Source organism: Ranitomeya imitator, chromosome 3, assembly GCF_032444005.1.
Source record: "Ranitomeya imitator isolate aRanImi1 chromosome 3, aRanImi1.pri, whole genome shotgun sequence".
NCBI lineage: Eukaryota > Metazoa > Chordata > Amphibia > Anura > Dendrobatidae > Ranitomeya > Ranitomeya imitator.
The window spans coordinates 499,932,556-499,953,901 of NC_091284.1; the positions used below are offsets into that span (position 1 = coordinate 499,932,556).

The 21,346-nt window shown below is 44.6% G+C and overlaps 1 protein-coding gene across 2 annotated transcripts in view; it reads right to left on the reverse strand.

Moving 5' to 3' along the window:
* DMD (dystrophin) overlaps positions 1-21,346 on the reverse strand; it is a 4,179,683-nt gene that overhangs the window by 1,561,987 nt on the left and 2,596,350 nt on the right. For both annotated transcript variants that reach the window (XM_069757653.1, XM_069757654.1), the window contains one exon: positions 8,478-8,627. In XM_069757653.1, the coding sequence (XP_069613754.1) occupies positions 8,478-8,627 (150 nt within the window). The remainder of the gene's footprint in view (positions 1-8,477; positions 8,628-21,346) is intronic.

Below are 21,346 nucleotides of genomic sequence, written 5' to 3' on the forward strand. Positions count from 1 at the left end.
CAAAGTAGGTTACAGCAGTTCATAGCACTGTTTGCCAGGCAGGCCTGTGCCAGTGCTGTGCAAGTGTTTGTCACAGCATTTGGAGTAATCTAGCTCAGCCAATCCTATTGGGCTAGTAGCATTGTCTGATAGTCATCTGTGTAGCCCACCTGTGAAGCTAGCTACACTGCCTGTGTATCTCAATTTTTACTGCATCTAACTCAGTTAATAGTTTTGGGCCTAGGAGCAGTGTCTGCACGTCAGCTGAGTAGCCCGCCTGTGAAACTAACTACACTGCCTGTGTATCTCTATTTTCACTGCATCTAATCTAGTTAATAGTTTAGGGCCTAGGAGCAGTGTCTACACGTCAGCAGAGTAGCCCGCCTGTGAAACTAAATACACCGCCTGTGTATCTCTATTTTCACTGAATCTAAGCCAGTTAATAGTTTAGGGCCTAGGAGCAGTGTCTGCATGTCAGCAGAGTAGCCCGACTGTGAAACAAACTATACCGCCTGTGAATCTCAATTTTCACTGCATCTGATCCAGTTATTAGTTTTGGGCCTAGGAGCAGTGTCTGCACATCAGCAGAGTAGCCCACCTGTGAAACTAACTACACCACCTGTGTATCTCTGTTTTCACTGCATCTAATCCAGTTAATAGTTTAGGGCCTAGGAGCAGTGTCTGCACGTTAGCAGAGTAGTCCGCCTGTGAAACTAACTACAACGCCTGTGTATCTCTATTTTTACTGCATCTAATCCAGTTAATAGTTTAGGGCCTAGGAGCAATGTCTGCACATCAGCAAAGTAGCCTGCCTGTGAAACTAACTACATCACCTGTGTATCTCTATTTTCACTGCATCTAACCAGTTATTAGTTTTGGGCCTAGGAGCAGTGTCTGCAGGTCAGCAGAGTAGCCCACCTGTGAAACAAACTATACCGCCTGTGTATCTCAATTTTCACTGCATCTAATCCAGTTATTAGTTTTGGGTCTAGTACCACAGTTTGGCCACTCAGTTCTGCTCGGTTTTCATCCATCGGTTGTGCCAACAACTACAGATACAGAGCTGCCAATTAGATAAGCACTAAAATGAGTGGCAAAAGGCCTGCTGCTGGTGGAAAGGGGAATAGGCGTGTTGGAAAGGGAAAAAAAGGTTGTGTCCGTGGGGTAGATGGTAAAGCAACAGTAACATCTGCAGAAGAAAGACCATCTTCCAGCCAAAGTAAGATGTCTACTTCTTTTTGTGAACAATCTGATATGATCCCTTTCTTATGACCATCGTTACAAGCATCGCCAAAAATTCCAGATGAGGCACAAAAATGGCAGGTGCTTGAACGGATATCAAGTGCTCGTTCAAGTGGGCTCTCCTCCATGTCAACTTCAACATCACAACTACTCCAGTCCTCAGAGTTGTCACCCCAATCGCACTTGCTTCCTCACAGCTCCCAAGTCTCCAGCTGCCCGTCTGAGCATGGGGTAACACACATGGTTGAGTCTGTAGAGCTGTTTACGCATACTATAGCCTGGGAATCAGAGGTCTGCTCCAGAGCTTCTGTGAATCCAGATGAGGAAATGATCTGCACTGATGCCCAGAATCTTTGTGAGTCGAATCCAAGCCCAGATGAAGAAGGTTCTGAGTATAATGTAGACCCTCGTTCCCAAACTGTAACTCGTTGGTGGAGACAATGAGGAAGATGATGAGGAGACTGAGATACCTGATTGGAACGAAAACTTGACTTTTTGGTCAAGGCAGGAAGAGGTTGGCTCTGAGGATGACTAGTGTGAGAGCACACAGGATGATGATGATGAGGTTGTAGACCCCACTTACTGTCAACCCCCAGTCTGCCAGTCCATGAGGTCAGCACAGGAGGTGGAGGAGGATGCTAGAGATGAGCCTGACGACGAGGTAATGGTGCACCTTCCTGGACAGAGACAGAGTACTGGAAGCACGTCAACAACTGCATCCTCAACCCCAACTGTGCCTCAGACCAGAAGTCGCGGTGGCTCTTCAGGTTGCACGGGCTCTAAGCCTTGCATAGCCTGGGCATTTTTTGATATCGCAAAGGATGACCCAACTCGTGTTGTCTGTAAGATTTGTCAACAAAATCTCAGTACAGGCCAAAAAATCACTAACTTGAGTACTTCATGCATGAACCGTCCCATGGATATGGGGCAAAAGTTGCAGTGGGAAGCTCACTGTGCTACAATGTGGCCTAGTGGGCCGGGTCAGCCACCGACTGCCATATCAAGTGCATCCACATCCTCTTCGTCCTCTGTGACTGTGGGGACAGCAGTCGCACATGGTTTTGGATGCAGACCTTCCACCTCTTTACCTGCAACAGCCAGTGTGATTGGCAGGTCGTCAGGACATTTGCAAGTGGAAACACCTGCTGGTGTTGAGCGCTCTCCGACATTGACACCACATTTTGATCAAGGCAACATAACATCTCCGCCTGCACCTTCTTCACAGACCAGCAGTTTGCCGGGGACACCCTACTCAACTCCGTCTAAGCACAGCAGCCAGCCCTCAGTCCCTCAGATGTGGACAAGTAAAAGACCATTTCTTCCTAGCCATGACAAAGCTAAGAGGTTGAATTTCTCCATCTGCAAGCTGTTGGCTACAGAAATGCTGACTTTCCGCCTGGTGGACACAGAGGATTTTTGAGACCTTATGTCCATCGCAGTGCCCCAGTACCAGATACCCAGTCGCCACTACTTCTCAAAGAAAGCTGTGTCTGTGCTACACCAGTATGTCGCACACAACATCACCGCTTCCTTGGGAAACTCTGTGTGTGACAGGGTGCATTTCACAACAGACACTTGGATGAGTAGACATGGACAGGGGCATTATATGTCGGTGACTGGGCACTGGGTAACTACAGCAATATCAGGAGAAGGGGCTGCTGTCCGAGTCTTGCCGTCCCCACGAGTTGCTCATTGATCCTCTGTATCTAGAATTTCCTCCACTGCTTCTGTCTTCTCAACCTCCTCTCGGTCCTCCACCTTCATCCAAAGCCTGTCTGGTAATGCCACCTGTGCTGTAACTGGGCAGAAGGAATCCTGCACACCTCCTCACTATGCTGTCACCAGGGCTCAACGGCATCAGGCAGTGTTTACATTGAAATGTCTGGGAAATGTGAGTCACACAGCTGAGGAGTTGTGGTCAGCTCTGGATACCGAGTTCCATCAATGGTTGTCTCCACTCAACCTGCAGCCAGGGAAGGCCGTGTGCGACAATGCTGCAAACCTGGGTGCAGCCCTTCGCCAGGGCAATGTCACACATGTGCCTTGTATGGCTCACGTTTTGAACCTGGCTGTCCAGAAATTTTTATCCCACTATCCCAGACTAGATGGGCTTCTGCAGAGGGCACGGTCGCTGTGTGCTCACTTCCGCCGTTCGCATCCCGCAGCTCGATGACTTGCATCTCTACAGAAGTCGTTGGGCCTGCCAGTTCACCGGCTGAAATGTGATGAGCCCACACGGTGGAATTCAACTCTGCACATGTTGCAGCGACTTTGGCAGCACCGACGAGCCTTGGTGCAATATGTTATGACGTATAGCCTGGGCCAATGAGATCAAGAGGTGGGGCAAATCAAACTGCAGGAGTGGCCTCAGATCAGGGACCTATGTGTTGTGAATTCTGTTGTCGAACTCCCTCCTGTGGTCGTGAATGGTACTTCGGCGAGTTCTGTCTATGGGCTCCCTCTGGTGGCTGTGAGTGAAGCTGCTGCTTCTGAGGTTCCTTGCACAGGTGACGTGGTTTATCCTTTGGTTGGCTGCTCTATTTAACTCCTCTCAGATCGTTACTCCATGCCAGCTGTCAATGTTTTTGCATTGGTTCAGTTCGCTCCTGGATCTCTCTGGTGACCTGCCTTCTCCTGCTGAAGCTAAGTTCCTGATAGTCATTATTTGTTCACTGTTTTCTTGTCCAGCTGGTTATCATGATTTTGTCTTGCTAGCTGGAAGCTCTGGGATGCAGAGTGGCCCCTCCGCACCGTGAGTCGGTGCGGAGGTCTTTTTTGCACACTCTGCGTGGTCTTTTGTAGGTTTTTGTGCTGATCGCAAAGTTACCTTTCCTATCCTCTGTCTATTTAGTAAGTCTGGCCTCCCTTTGCTGAAACCTGTTTCATTTCTGCGTTTGTGACTTTCATCTTTACTCACAGTCAATATATGTGGGGGGCTTCCTTTACCTTTGGGGAATTTCTCTGAGGCAAGGTAGGCTTTATTTTCTATCTCTAGGGCTAGATAGTTCTTAGGCTGTGACAAGGCGCCTAGGTCTGGTCAGGAGCGCTCCACGGCTATTTCTAGTGTGTGTGACAGGATTAGGGATTGCGGTCAGCAGAGCTCCCACATCCCAGAGCTCGTCCTGTATGAGGTTTAACTATCAGGTCATTCCGGGTGCTCCTAACCACCAGGTCATAACACCTATGCACCCTTCTGCACAGTTTTGAAATAGCGATGAAGATGTTTAGTGCTGACGATGCCATTATCAGTATGACCATTTCGGTGATTTACATGCTGGAGCACACCTTACACAGTGTTCAGAGTCAGGTGGTGGAACAAGAGGAGGAGGAGGAGGAACAGGAGGAGTTGTATGCGGAAGGGATCATATCTCCAAGGTCAAGAAAGTTGGCAGCACCAAGGCGGCTGGCATTGGAAGCTGGGTGAGAGGGATTACTGAGGGCGCATGGTAGCAGCCAAATTGTTGAGGAAGGTGCAGGAGGTGAGGAAGAAGTGGAAGACGAACTGGCGCTGAGCATGGAAGACTCATCAGATGAGAGAGACCTTGATCAAATTTCTATTGTGCGAGGTTGGGGGGAGAGGACTGATGAAGGAAGCATGATTCTCACCTCGCCACCACCAAGAAAAAAAGAACTTGGTCTTCCTGGATGCGCAACACACATGAGTGCCTTCTTGCTGCACTACCTGCAACATGACCCCCGAATTGTCAGAATCTGAAGTAATGCCGACTACTGGGTTGCCACATTCTTAGATCCCCGGTACAAAAGCAAATTTGGCGAAATACTTCCTGCCATAGAAAGGGATTCACGCATGCAGGAGTATCAGCAGTGACTGTTACAGAATCTAACATCTGCTTTTCCACAAAACACCAGTGGTGCACGTAGTGAATCTCTGAGTTCTACCTTGCCAACCGTTGGACTATCGAGTCATCACCCAAACCATAACAGTAACATCGTATCTGGTGGTAACAGCATTTTTTTCCAATCGTTTCAAGATTTTTTTAGACCATCCTTTGCAAGGCCACAGGAGACAAGAAGTCTGATGCACAGCCAACGCCTAGAGAGGATGGTACAAGAGTATCTCCATGTTAACATTGATGCCATGACTGTGAACTGGACCCTTGCTTATTTTGGGCTTCCAATCTTGAAAAATGGCCTGAGCTTGCCACTCATGCCTTGGAGATCTTGTCGTGCCCCGCAGCCAGCGTTCTCTCTGAACGTGTGTTCAGCGCTGCTGGTGGTGTGCTGACAGATAAGCGTACGCGGCTGTCCAGTGACAATGTAGACAGACTAACTTTCATCAAGATGAACAAATCCTGGATCCGCAAGGACTTTTCTACCCCTGTATCATCTTGGGGAGACTAAAAGCTTGATGATTTTTGAAAATCACCTCACCACCCATTTTTAAAAACTCTGGCGAAATTGATGCCACTTAAGTGGTGTCTGTGGCCGAATTTTTGGAAATAATGGAGACTCTTTTATTTAGTCCCCTTGCTGAGTTTTACATGATGTTGCCATCATCAATTCCAGGTGGGTGGGGTCATCTGCAGAGTTGTTTCCTCATACTATGGCCTGGGATTCAGAGGTCTTCTCCAAAGCTTCAGTGTCTGCTAGTCAGCAGAGTAGCACAGCCACCCACCGCCTGTTTACCTAAGTACTATTTTTAGCGGCATTTGGCCCAGGAAATCCTTTTGGGCCTAGTAGAATTTGTTGCAACTCAGCAGTGTACCCCACCCATGAAGCAAGCTACACCGCCTATTTACCTAAGTACTATATTTTAATGGCATTTGGCCGAGGATATCCTTTTGGGCCTAGTAGCAATTTCTGCTACTCAGCAGAGTACCCCACCCATGATGCAAGCTACACCACCTTCTTTCTTTCTCAATCTAACCCCTCGGCTCTGGGGTGTCCACTCTCCCTCCAGCTCTCTTCTTCTCACAAATTTACTACCACGTGTTTTCACACTGTGGCAAATCTTTTGGGCCCAGGCATAAGAAGTCGTCGAGGTAATGGATAATATGTGCCGCCTTACCAACGTCCATGACGACACATTCGAGGAAGCAACTAAGCGCCTCAAATAGTGAGCAGGATATGGAGCACCCCATGGGCAAACAACGATCTATGTAGTATGCTCCTTCACAGAAGCAGCCCAATGGGAGGACACTATTCGGAGGCACAGGCAGTAGCCAGAACGCCCCCTCAAGGTCTGTTTTGGCCATTAGGGTGCCCCTTACCAACTTCTTGACCCGCCTGATTGCCTCGTCAAAGGAGGTACAGTACATAGTACTGTACTTGGTTCCACGTTGATGTTGTCGTTTACTGACCTGCCCCGTGGATATGACAAATGGTGGATTAGTCTGAATGTATTGTTTTTTGGCCCAACTCCCAATGGGGGTACCACTATGTCTTTTAAGGAAAGTGTTCTAAATGGACCGGCCGCCATTCTACCTAAAGATATTTATTTTTTTATTTTTTTTGTCAAGACGTCTGGGTGTTGGTAGAGTGAGTTTACATTTTTACTCCAGCCTTTCTTTATTTTAGAAGGGCATGACATGCCTGTATCTGTGTCTCCTCCTCCTTTTACTCCTCCACCTCTTTTCTTTTCGCATGACTATATGTAGTTGTGACTTTTCCATGTGTTTGTTGTGTCTTTCGAGCAGTTTGTCAGCTTTTGGACACCTTTTAAGGTGTTTACTATGTGTTTTCCATGTGTTTGTATGTGTTTGTGTTTGCCTGCCATTGGTTTCAATTGGGTTCGACGAACATTTCGTCAAACACGTCCATGTTCGACGAACTGAACCGAACCTGAACACTAGGGAGGTGGCTCAACACTACTTATGAATGGTGCCTAATATATTTCAAAATCTGAATGAACCTGCCGAGAATTACCCCAATCTACAGCTCGATGGAGATCCTTCCTCCATATACTGTATATCAAATTGCATCTGTGTCACTTATCTAAGCTGCAAAACACAATGCTTTACATGTACCTTCACTGGACGAAAAACAGCAAACATTTAACAAATGTTTCTTCACACTTCACAATTACAACCTCATGAACATGAAGTAAATCTTGCATTATACTCGCTATTTGCAATAATAAAAATACAACGTGAATATGCAGCTCTGGCAAAAATTAAGAGACCACTGCAAAATGTTCAGTTTGTCTGATTTTTCTCTTTATAGGTATATTTTTGAGTAAAATGTAAATTGTTCTTTGAGTGTATAAACTTCTGACAACATGCCTCCGAAGTTCCAAACATTAATTTTTGTATTTTTTTCTGACAAAGAAAAATGGTCAAAATTAAAAAAAAAAACCTGGGCTTTCAGATTTCAAATAATGCAAAGAAAACAAGTTCATAATCATTTAGAAACAACAATACTATGTTTTAACTCAGGAAGAGTTCAGAAATCAATACTTTGTGGAATAACCATGATTTTTAATCACAGCTTTCATGCCTCTTGGCATGCTTTCCACCAGTCTTTCACATGGCTTCTGGCGCAAAAATGTAAGCAGTTTTTCTTTGTTTGATGGCTTGTAACTAGGCTTGAGCGAAACGGATTGGACAAATTCAAAAGTCGCCGACTTTTGGCAAAGTCGGGTTTCATGAAACCCGACCCGATCCTAGTGTGGGATCAGCCATGCGGTCGGCGATCTTCGCGCCAAAGTCACGTTTCGTATGATGCATTTGGCATCATTTTTTCAGCCAATGAAGGAGCGCAGGCAGAGTGATGACATAGGTCTTAGGGGTGTGCACGCCTATCGCCATCTTCTCGCTTGTAAGCTGTAGCGATTTGCAATGTGTAACACCAACTTTTCTGTTCAGGAACGGGGAGAGAGAGAGAGAGTGAGAGAGATTTTCCATTGACTTTGCATTGGGTTTCGTGTTTTGGTTGATCCCCGACTTTTCACGATAATCGGCCGATTTCACTCGACTCGACTTTTGAGATAGTCGGGTTTCGCGAAACCCGACTCGACCCTAAAAACTAAAAGTCGCTCAACCCTACTTGTAACTATCCATCATCCTCTTGATTACATTCCAGAGGTTTTCAATGGGGTTCAGGTCTGGAGATTGGGCTGCCTACGACAGAGTTTTGATGTGGTGGTCTCTTAATTTTTGCCAGAGCTGTACTTTGATATTTCAGTATTTGAGGTTATCTATCAATAGACTTTTAGCTATTTTATCTATATAAAATTGCCTATGAAATATATTTGATATTGTGCATTCATGTAAAAAATGTTGACATCTAAAACTTACCTTTATCCAACGCTGATTAGCTTCTTTGAGGCCAACCTCTATTTTTCTCTTTTCCTCTGGAGCTATTGTAGCACTTTCTATTGCTGTCCCTCCGGTTTCATTTAATTGTTTCAAAACTTCTTTTCGTGGTAGAAGTTCTTCTACCTTCACCTGAGAAAAAAATACAATAAATGTTCTCTACATCATGAATACCTAGCACTCAAAGGTGTATAAAGCAATCAGCTAAAGATTCTGCCGTAACATCGAGATCTCCAACTAAAGGACAAATAATTTCATTTTAAAGGTACTCTGTCACCTGAATTTGGCGGGACTGGTTTTGGGTCATATGGGCGGAGTTTTCGGGTGTTTGATTCACCCTTTCCTTACCCGCTGGCTGCATGCTGGCTGCAATATTGGATTGAAGTTCATTCTCTGTCCTCCATAGTACACGCCTGTGCAAGGCAATCTTGCCTTGTGCAGGCGTGTACTATGGAGGACAGAGAATGAACTTCAATCCAATATTGCAGCCAGCATGCAGCCAGCGGGTAAGGAAAGGGTGAATCAAACACCCGAAAACTCCGCCCATATGACCCAAAACCAGTCCCGCCAAATTCAGGTGACAGGTTCCCTTTAAGAATAACCACAGAAATATAGAAGCAACATCACAACAGTTCTGGTCACTGCTGTTGGTCATTTCTTTACAGAACCATGTAGATAATACAAGAGTTTATATAGTATGTCGCCTTTCTTCATCTTCAATTGAATGTATGAAAATGTCTTTTTCAACTTTTGGTAAGGCTTTTTGTCACATTTGTACCTGAGATCAATCTGACTGATCACCACATGGCTACGGACAAGCTCACACTTCATTCACGATGATCAGACCACAAAACACATTTCAAATGGTCTTATTAAAGTATGGTAGGAACACCTGTGTCTGAATTCCTTTTAGTTTTGTCTTTTAAAGGTTCAATTGATCAAATAAAAATATTACTTTTATACTGTAGTAGTTTCAAATAATTGTCTTTACAGGGTTAAACATTCTTGTCTGAGGATGGGATATCTGTCTCTATACATGCTGAAGGGCCAATAGTGAAGTCTGAGGTTTAGCCCCAGAATTTGTGCAGTGAAAGCAGCAATGATATCCTCTGTGCGAATAATGATGTATAAAAATACTGCAGCAACTTTGTTCCTGTGTAAACATATCTTTAAACGGGCATACCTTTTTATACAATAATAAACATGAGCAACTGTCCTGAAATTAGTTTTGGACAGATTCACTCAAATCGACCAGCAGGTTTGATTTCATCTGAATAAAATGTAATCAGAATCAAAGGTGCTCTAAAATAACATTTATTATGTACTGAGGTCTCTCCTGAACGCAAAGCATAAATGGGGGTTCAGGAAGGGGTCAAAAAATAATCCACATGAAAATAGAGGTATTCAGAACTTAAAACTAAAAACATCTTGATTCAGTCATCATACAATCCATCACAACATGGTGCACAAACACACCATCAATGGGTTTCTGACGCACAGTGTTTCCTAAGTCATGGCCTGACACATTATGCATCAGCAACGCATTGGCAGTGTGTCTGTATACCATGTTTGGATGGATTAATTTTATAACTGATGACTAAATAAAGTTTTTAATCTAGAGCGTGGAATATCTCACTTTTCATTTGAATTTCTGACAGCTCATGGCTATAGCGCTTTTTCTGTACACCAGGAGAAAACAAATTATTTTACAGGAAGTTGATATAGTTCTATTTACATTTGATAAATATAAAACATATGCTAGAAGAACAAGTCCCCTCCTAGTCATCCTTTTGACTTCTTTCTTTGGATCTTCTGACACTGATTAGGTATCACATGGTCATGTTAGACCAAATCACCACCAGAAGATCTGACCACTTAAGACCCGTGTGACCGTGTTTTGGGAAATTTTAAATGAATTAATCAAATCAATAAATATAACAAAGCCTAATCCCTCCCACAGGAAGAAGACTGTGTTCAATCCAAGATCAAAACAGAGGATGTAATGAGACACAGATAGAGCTTTGTAATCACGCATAAACAATCTCATGATGTTATATGTAACATTATGAGAAAAAAGTGTCATATTCTCCTGAATTACCCCTTTCTTAAACCCTAGAACACATATTGGGGGCCTTTTAGGTCACCATGCTTACATTTTTGCTATTATCTACTTTAGTTATAATTTTGAAACTCCAGGTATTCCTCAAGTATGTCGTTGTTGATAATATCCAGTTGTTCATATAATTTTTTTCGTAGGCATTATGGTGTAACAATGCTTGTTTGGTGAAAACTACATCTGTATGAATTGGGGGCCTTTTAGGCCCCCGCTATTTGTATCATGTTCTCAGTAGTATTTGTGTCTCAAGTTACTTTATTTGTACTCAGTAATGCTGGTGGAGGGGCCAGGGTGTGGATAATAACATGTGAGGATGTCATGTGATTTTTGGAGGGAGTGATAAGGCCATGACATCACCTCAGGTCCTTTGGATCACAGTAATGAGCTGTGCATAGAGTACTGAGGACAGTATACACTGTGAGCTAATTGCTGAAGGACCTGTGATAAGATAAGCTGTTGAGAGGAAATCTGATTCATTTTCAGTTTCTGTTTCTAAGAAGCTTGCAAAGGCTAGAGCTTGTGAGCCACAAAAATCCAGAGAATTGTACACCACCTAAAAGTATAAAAGATAAGAGGGTGAGAGGAAGAAGGGGGGACATTACACTTACAGTGTGTCCACACAAGCAAAGAGTGGACAACCCTGATTCTGTTCATTGTTTTTTCTTTTAGTTTGCTAACATCTAGTCAGCAATGGCACACTCTTCCTCCAAGTGTCTGACTGACCAAGAGATTGAAGCGATTATGTTTCAAAGCGATGATGAAAGTGAACTATCTTTGTCTGATGAAGAATATCTGCCACCAGCTAATCAAACATCCTCATCCAGTGATTCTTCTGATGATGAAGAAGTGAATCTAGTGGATCCTCAAGAAGTGATAAGCAGGACATCCAAAACAAATGTTTTTTGGGACAGTAATCCTACATTAGTCGGACGATGGTGGGAGAATTGTTATGATGAGGTAATTCAGTACCACAATGAACATAGAAGTCAGAGCACATACAGTGACCTGACAATAACCCAAAAACATAGAACGAGCTCTGAGACGTGGAAACTCTGCTGACCGCAATCCCTAATCCTCTCCAACCACACTAGAGGCAGCCGTGGATTGCGCCTAACGCTCCCTATGCAACTCGGCACAGCCTGAAAAACTAGCTAGCCTGAAGATAGAAAATAAGCCTACCTTGCCTCAGAGAAATACCCCAAAGGAAAAGGCAGCCCCCCACATATAATGACTGTGAGTTAAGATGAAAAGACAAACGTAGAGATGAAATAGATTTAGCAAAGTGAGGCTCGACTTTCTGAACAGAGCGAGGAAAGGAAAGGTAACTTTGCGGTCAATACAAAACCCTACAAACAACCACGCAAAGGGGGCAAAAAGACCCTCCGTACCGACTAACGGCACGGAGGTACACCCTCTGCGTCCCAGAGCTTCCAGCAAGCAAGAAAAACCAAATAAACAAGCTGGACAGAAAAAACAGCAAACAAAAATAACACAAGAGCAACTTAGCTATGCAGAGCAGCAGGCCACAGGAACGATCCAGGAGGAAGCTAGTCCAATACTAGAACATTGACTGGAGGCCAGGATCAAAGCACTAGGTGGAGTTAAATAGAGCAGCACCTATCGACTTCACCACATCACCTGAGGAAGGAAACCCAGAAGCCGCAGTACCACTTTCCTCCACCAACGGAAGCTCATAGAGAGAATCAGCCGAAGTACCACTTGTGACCACAGGAGGGAGCTCTGCCACAGAATTCACAACAGTACCCCCCCTTGAGGAGGGGTCACCGAACCCTCACCAGAGCCCCCAGGATGACCAGGATGAGCCATATGAAAGGCACAAACAAGATCGGGAGCATGGACATCAGAGGCAAAGACCCAGGAATTATCTTCCTGAGCATAACCCTTCCACTTAACCAGATACTGGAGTTTCCGTCTTGAAACATGAGAATCCAAAATCTTCTCCACAATATACTCCAAATCCCCCTCCACCAAAACCGGGGCAGGAGGATCAACAGATGGAACCATAGGTGCCACGTATCTCCGCAACAATGACCTATGGAATACGTTATGGATGGAAAAAGAATCTGGAAGGGTCAAACGAAAAGACACAGGATTAAGAACCTCAGAAATCCTATACGGACCATTGAAATGAGGTTTAAACTTAGGAGAGGAAACCTTCATAGGAATATGACGAGAAGACAACCAAACCAAATCCCCAACACGAAGTCGGGCACCCACACAGCGTCTGCGATTAGCAAGACGTTGAGCCTTCTCCTGGGACAAGGTCAAATTGTCCACTACATGAGTCCAACTCTGCTGCAACCTGTCCACCACAGTATCCACACCAGGACAGTCCGAAGACTCAACCTGCCCTGAAGAGAAACGAGGATGGAACCCAGAGTTGCAGAAAAACGGCGAAACCAAGGTAGCCGAGCTGGCCCGATTATTAAGGGCGAACTCAGCCAAAGGCAAAAAGGACACCCAGTCATCCTGATCAGCAGAAACAAAGCATCTCAGATATGTTTCCAAGGTCTGATTGGTTCGTTTGGTCTGGCCATTAGTCTGAGGATGGAAAGCCGAGGAAAAAGACAAGTCAATGCCCATCCTAGCACAAAAGGCTCGCCAAAACCTCGAAACAAACTGGGAACCTCTGTCAGAAACGATATTCTCTGGAATGCCATGTAAACGAACCACATGCTGGAAGAACAATGGCACCAAATCAGAGGAGGAAGGTAATTTAGACAAGGGTACCAAATGGACCATCTTAGAGAAGCGATCACAAACTACCCAAATGACTGACATTTTTTGAGAGACGGGAAGATCGGAAATAAAATCCATAGAGATATGTGTCCAAGGCCTCTTCGGGACCGGCAAGGGCAAAAGCAACCCACTGGCACGAGAACAGCAGGGCTTAGCCCGAGCACAAATCCCACAGGACTGCACAAAAGAACGCACATCCCGCGACAGAGATGGCCACCAAAAGGATCTAGCCAATAACTCTCTGGTACCAAAGATTCCAGGATGACCAGCCAACACCGAACAATGAACCTCAGAGATAACTTTATTCGTCCACCTATCAGGGACAAACAGTTTCTCCACTGGGCAACGATCAGGTTTATTAGCCTGAAATTTTTTCAGCACCCGCCGCAAATCAGGGGAGATGGCAGACACAATTACTCCCTCTTTGAGAATACCCGCCGGCTCAGACAAACCCGGAGAGTCGGGCACAAAACTCCTAGACAGGGCATCCGCCTTCACATTTTTAGAGCCCGGAAGGTACGAAATCGCAAAGTCAAAACGGGCGAAAAACAGCGACCAACGAGCCTGTCTAGGATTCAACCGCTTGGCAGACTCGAGATAAGTCAAGTTCTTATGATCAGTCAAGACCACCACGCGATGCTTAGCTCCCTCAAGCCAATGACGCCACTCCTCGAATGCCCACTTCATGGCCAGCAACTCTCGATTGCCAACATCATAATTTCGCTCAGCAGGCGAAAACTTCCTGGAAAAGAAGGCGCATGGTTTCATCACCGAGCAATCAGAACTTCTCTGCGACAAAACAGCCCCCGCTCCAATCTCAGAAGCATCAACCTCGACCTGGAACGGAAGCGAAACATCTGGTTGACACAACACAGGGGCAGAAGAAAAACGACGCTTCAACTCTTGAAAAGCTTCCACAGCAGCAGAAGACCAATTGACCACATCAGCACCCTTCTTGGTCAAATCGGTCAATGGTTTAGCAATACTAGAAAAATTGCAGATGAAGCGACGATAAAAATTAGCAAAGCCCAGGAACTTTTGCAGACTTTTCAGAGATGTCGGCTGAGTCCAATCATGGATGGCCTGGACCTTAACAGGGTCCATCTCGATAGTAGAAGGGGAAAAAATGAACCCCAAAAATGAAACCTTCTGAACACCAAAGAGACACTTTGATCCCTTCACAAACAGAGAATTAGCACGCAGGACCTGAAACACCGTTCTGACCTTCTTCACATGAGACTCCCAATCATCCGAGAAGACCAAAATATCATCCAAGTATACAATCAGGAATTTATCCAGGTACTCTCGGAAGATGTCATGCATAAAGGACTGAAACACTGATGGAGCATTGGCAAGTCCGAATGGCATTACTAGGTACTCAAAATGGCCGTCAGGCGTATTAAATGCTGTTTTCCATTCATCGCCTCGCTTAATACGCACAAGATTGTATGCACCACGAAGATCTATCTTGGTGAACCAACTAGCCCCCTTAATCCGAGCAAACAGATCAGATAACAGCGGCAAGGGGTACGGAAATTTAACCATGATCTTATTTAGAAGGCGGTAATCTATACAAGGTCTCAGCGAACCATCCTTCTTAGCCACAAAAAAGAACCTTGCTCCCAATGGCGACGATGACTGGCGAATATGCTCCTTCTCCAAGGACTCCTTCATGTAACGGCGTGCTCAGGCACAGGTAAATTAAACAGTCGACCTTTTGGGAATTTACTACCAGGAATCAAATCGATAGCACAATCACAATCCCTATGCGGAGGTAGGGTATCGGACTTGGGCTCATCAAATACATCCCGGTAATCAGACAAGAACTCTGGGACCTCAGAAGGGGTGGATGACGAAATAGACAGAAATGGGACATCACCATGTACCCCCTGACAACCCCAGCTGGACACAGACATGGATTTCCAATCTAATACTGGATTATGGACTTGTAGCCATGGCAACCCCAACACGACCACATCATGCAGATTATGCAACAACAGAAAGCGAATAACCTCCTGATGTGCAGGAGCCATGCACATGGTCAGCTGGGTCCAATACTGAGGCTTATTCTTGGCCAAAGGCGTAGCATCAATTCCTCTCAATGGAATAGGACACTGCAAGGGCTCCAAGAAAAACCCACAACGCCTAGCATACTCCAAGTCCATCAAATTCAGGGCAGCGCCTGAATCCACAAATGCCATCACAGAATAAGATGACAAAGAGCAGATCAAGGTAACGGACAAAAGAAATTTGGACTGTACCGTACCAATGGTGGCAGACCTAGCGAACCGCTTAGTGCGCTTAGGACAATCATAGATAGCATGAGTGGAATCACCACAGTAGAAACACAGCCAATTCTGACGTCTGTTTTCTTGCCATTCAACTCTGGTCAAAGTCCTATCGCACTGCATAGGCTCAGGTTTATGCTCAGATAATACCGCCAAATGGTGCACAGATTTACGCTCACGCAAGCGTCGGCCGATCTGAATGGCCAAAGACATAGACTCATTCAGACCAGCAGGCATAGGAAATCCCACCATGACATCCTTAAGGGCTTCAGAGAGACCCTTTCTGAAAATAACTGCGAGCGCACCTTCATTCCATTGAGTGAGCATGGACCACTTTCTAAATTTCTGACAATATACCTCTATCTCATCCTGACCCTGACACAGAGTCAGTAAATTTTTTTCTACCTGATCCACTGAATTAGGTTCATCGTACAGCAATCCGAGCGCCAGGAAAAACGCATCAATATTACATAATGCAGGATCTCCTGGCGCAAGAGAAAATGCCCAGTCCTGAGGGTCGCCACGCAAAAAAGAAATAATGATCCTGACTTGTTGAACTGGGTCACCAGAGGAGCGAGGTTTCAAAGCCAGAAATAGTTTACAATTATTTTTGAAACTCAGAAATTTAGTTCTATCTCCAAAAAACAAATCAGGAATAGGAATTCTTGGTTCTAACATAGAATTCTGAACCACAAAGTCTTGAATATTTTGTACTCTTGCCGTGAGCTGATCCACACATGCAGACAGACCTTTAATGTCCATCACTACACCTGTGTCCTGAACCACCCAAATGTCTACGGGGAAAAAAAGGCAAAACACAGTGCAGAGAAAAAAAAATGGTCTCAGAACTTCTTTTTTCCCTCTATTGAGAATCATTAGTACTTTGAGCCTCCAGTACTGTTATGATGAGGTAATTCAGTACCACAATGGACATAGAAGTCAGAGCACATACAGTGACCTGACAATAACCCAAAAACATAGAACGAGCTCTGAGACGTGGAAACTCTGCTGACCGCAATCCCTAATCCTCTCCAACCACACTAGAGACAGCCGTGGATTGCGCCTAACGCTGCCTATGCAACTCGGCACAGCCTGAGAAACTAGCTAGCCTGAAGATAGAAAATAAGCCTACCTTGCCTCAGAGAAATACCCCAAAGGAAAAGGCAGCCCCCCACATATAATGACTGTGAGTTAAGATGAAAAGACAAACGTAGAGCTGAAATAGATTTAGCAAAGTGAGGCCCGACTTTCTGAACAGAGCGAGGATAGGAAAGGTAACTTTGTAGGGTTTTGTGTTGACCGCAAACAACCACGCAAAGGGGGCAAAATGACCCTCCGTACCGACTAATGGCACGGAGGTACACCCTCTGCGTCCCAGAGCTTCCAGCAAGCAAGAAAAACCAAATAAACAAGCTGGACAGAAAAAACAGCAAACAAAAATAACACAAGAGCAACTTAGCTATGCAGAGCAGCAGGCCACAGGAACGATCCAGGAGGAAGCTAGTCCAATACTAGAACATTGACTGGAGGCCAGGATCAAAGCACTAGGTGGAGTTAAATAGAGCAGCACCTAACAACTTCACCACATCACCTGAGGAAGGAAACCCAGAAGCCGCAGTACCACTTTCCTCCACCAACGGAAGCTCATAGAGAGAATCAGCCGAAGTACCACTTGTGACCACAGGAGGGAGCTCTGCCACAGAATTCACAACAGAGAATATTCATGTAAGAGGCAAACAAAACGATGGCCTGTAGTACTATTTTCAAATATGCTTGATGTAGCAGCCCTAAATTCATTCATTATTTATACAGAAACTCATCCGGAATTTCATGCACAGAGGAAGGACAGGAGACGCATATTCTTGGAGGACCTTTGTCATGAACTTGTAATGCCTCACATGATAGAGCGAAGTGACTTGAAATGCTTGCCAAAGCAAACTAAAGAAGCAATTAAACAGTGTGGCGTACAGTTTCAGATTATTCCAGAGCCTGGAGAAAGAAAACGAAAGCGTTGTTTCATGTGTCCAAGAAACATAGAGAGGAAAACTGAGCGATATTGTTCCACTTGTAAGGAAACTGTTTGCAAAGAGCACTCTTCTGAAAAAATAACATGTCAGAATTGTTTGGAAAACTAATATAATAGGAAAGAAAGTTAGAATAAAAATGTAGCTGCAGCTAGTTTGCTATAGATTTCTATGTGTATTTGTGTGTTTTCATGTCTTTGTGTGAAATTTGGGGAAAAAAAGATTTTTTGGTGTTTTCTGTGAAAAATTATAATTAAAATTTTGTGCACTATTCATATTTTATTGAGCAATTTTGAAATAAATTTGTGAAAGTTATTTAACCCCTTTCTGCCATTATACGTACTATTCCGTCCATGTGGGGTGGGCTTTACTTCCCAAGGACGGAATAGTACGTCATAGGCGATCGGCCGCGCTCACGGGGGGAGCGTGGCCGATCGCGGCCGGGTGTCAGCTGCTTATCGCAGCTGACATCCGGCACTATGTGCCAGGAGCGGTCACGGACCGCCCCCGGCACATTAAGCCCCGGCACACCACGATCAAACATGATCGCGATGTGCCGGCGGTGCAGGGAAGCATCGCGCAGGGAGGGGGCTCCCTGCGTGCTTCCCTGAGACCCCCGCAGCAACGTGATGTAATCGCGTTGCTGCGGGGGTCTCTTACCTCCTCCCTGCAGCAAATCCCGGATCCAAGATGGCCACGGATCCGGGTCCTGCAGGGAGGGAGGTGGCTTACCAAGTGCCTGCTTAGAGCAGGCACTTGGTAACGCTGCAGCGCTGTTTGACAGATCGGTGATCTGTCAGAGTGCTGTGCAAACTGGCAGATCACCGATCTGTATTGTCCCCCCCTGGGACAAAGTAAAAAAGTAAAAAAAAAAAATTTACAAGTGTGTAAAAAAAAAAAAAAAAATCCTAAATAATGAAAAAAAAAAAATATTATTCCCATAAATACATTTCTTTATCTAAATAAAAAACAAACAAAACAATAAAAGTACACATATTTAGTATCGCCACGTCCGTAATGACCCGACCTATAAAACTGGCCCACTAGTTAACCCCTTCAGTAAACACCGTAAGAAATAAAAAAAAAAAAACGAGGCAAAAAACAACGCTTTATTATCATACCGCTGAACAAAAAGTGGAATAACATGCGATCAAAAAAACAGATATAAATAACCATGGTACCGCTGAAAGCGTCATCTTGTCGCGCAAAAAACGAGCCATCATATAGCAACATCAGCAAAAAAATTAAAAAGTTATAGTCCTCAGAATAAAGCGATGCAAAAATAATTATTTTTTCTATAAAATAGTTTTTATCGTATAAAAGCGCCAAAACATAAAAAAATGATATAAATGAGATGTCGCTGTAATAAAACTGCTTTATCAATTTTACCAAATGCGGAACGGTATAAACGCCTCCCCCAAAAGAAATTCATGAATAGCTGGTTTTTGCTAATTCTGCCTCACAAAAATCGGAATAAAAAGCGATCAAAAAATGTCACGTGCCCGAAAGTGTTACCAATAAAAACGTCAACTCGTCCCGCAAAAAACAAGACCTCACATGACTCTGTGGACTCAAATATAGAAAAATTATAGCTCTCAAAATGTGGTAACGCAAAAAATATTTTTTGCAATAAAAAGCGTCTTTCAGTGAGTGACGGCTGCCAATCATAAAAATCCGCTAAAAAACCCGCTATAAAAGTAAATCAAACCCCCCTTCATTACCCCCTTAGTAAGGGAAAAATAAAAAAAAATTAAAAAATGTATTTATTTCCATTTTCCCATTAGAGTTAGGGCTAGGGCTAAGGTTAGGGTTAGGGTTAGGGTTAGGGCTAGGGTTAGGGTTAGGGCTAGGGTTAGGGTTAGGGCTAGGGTTAGGGCTAGGGTTAGGGCTAGGGTTATGGTTAGGGCTAGGGTTAGGGCTAGGGTTAAGGCTACAGTTAGGGTAAAGGCTACAGTTAGGGTTAGGGCTACAGTTAGGGTTAAGGCTACAGTTAGGGTTAAGGCTACAGTTAGGGTTGGGGCTACAGTTAGGGTTAAGGCTACAGTTAGGGTTGGGGCTAAAGTTAGGGTTAGGGTTTGGATTACATTTGCGGTTGGGAATAGGGTTGGGACTAGGGTTAGGGGTGTGTCAGGGTTAGAGGTGTGGTTAGGGTTACCATTGGAATTAGGGTTAGGGGTGTGTTTGGATTAGGGTTTCAGTTATAATTGGGGGGTTTCCACTGTTTAGACACATCAGGGGCTCTCCAAACGCGACATGGCGTCCGATCTCAATTCCTGCCAATTCTGCGTTGAAAAAGTAAAACAGTGCTCCTTCCCTTCTGAGCTCTCCCGTGTGCCCAAACAGGAGTTTACCCCAACATATGGGGTATCAGCGTACTCAGGACAAATTGGACAACAACTTTTGGGGTGCAATTTCTCCTGTTACCCTTGGGAAAATACAAAACTGGGGGCTAAAAAATAAGTTTTGTGGGAAAAAAAGATTTTTTAATTTTCACGGCTCTGTGTTATAAACTGTAGTGAAACACTTGGGGGCTCAAAGTTCTCACAACAAATCTAGATAAGTTTGTGGGGGGGTCTAGTTTCCAATATGGGGTCACTTGTGGGGGGTTTCTACTGTTTAGGTACATGAGGGGCTCTGCAAACGCAATGTGATGCCTGCAGACCATTCCATCTAAGTCTGCATTCCAAATGGCGCTCCTTCCCTTCCGAGCCCTCCCATGCGCCCAAACGGTGGTTCCCCCCCACATATGGGGCATCAGCGCACTCAGGACAAATTGGAAAACAAATTTTGTGGTCGAATTTCTCCTGTTACCCTCGAGAAAATACAAAACTGGTGGCTAAAAAATAATTTGGGGGAGAATGTGTTTTTTTATTTTCACGGCTCTGCGTTAGAAACTGTAGTGAAACACTTGGGGGCTCAAAGTTCTCACAACACATCTAGATAAGTTCCTTAGGGGGTCTAGTTTCCAATATGGGGTCACTTGTGGGGGGTTTCTACTGTTTAGGTACATTAGGGGCTCTGCAAACACAATGTGACGCCTGCAGACCTTTCCAGCTAAGTCTGTATTTCAAATGGCGCTCCTTCCCTTCCGAGCCTTCCCATGCGCCCAAACGGTGGTTCCCCCCCACATATGGGGTATCAGCGCACTCAGGACAAATTGCACAACAAATTTTGGGGTCCAATTTCTCCTGTTACCCTCGGGAAAATACAAAACTGGGGGCTAAAAAATAATATTTGTGGGAAAAATTTTTTGTTTTATTTTTACGGCTCTGCATTATAAACTTCTGTGAAGCTCTTGGTGGGTCAAAGTGCTCACCACACATCTAGATAAGTTCCTTAGGGGGTCTACTTTCCAAAATGGTGTCACTTGTGGGGGTTTCAATATTTAGGCACATCAGTGGCTCTCCAAACGCAACATGGCGTCTCATCTCAATTCCTGTGAATTTTGCATTGAAAAGTCAAACGGCGCTCCTTCCCTTCCGAGCTCTCCCATGCGCCCAAACAGTGGTTTACCCCCACATATGGGGTATCAGCGTACTCAGGACAAATTGTACAACAACTTTTTGGTTCCAATTTCTTCTCTTAACATTGGGAAAATAAAAAATTGGGGGCGAAAAGATAAATTTTTTTTCACAAAAATTATTTTTTATTTTTACGGTTCTG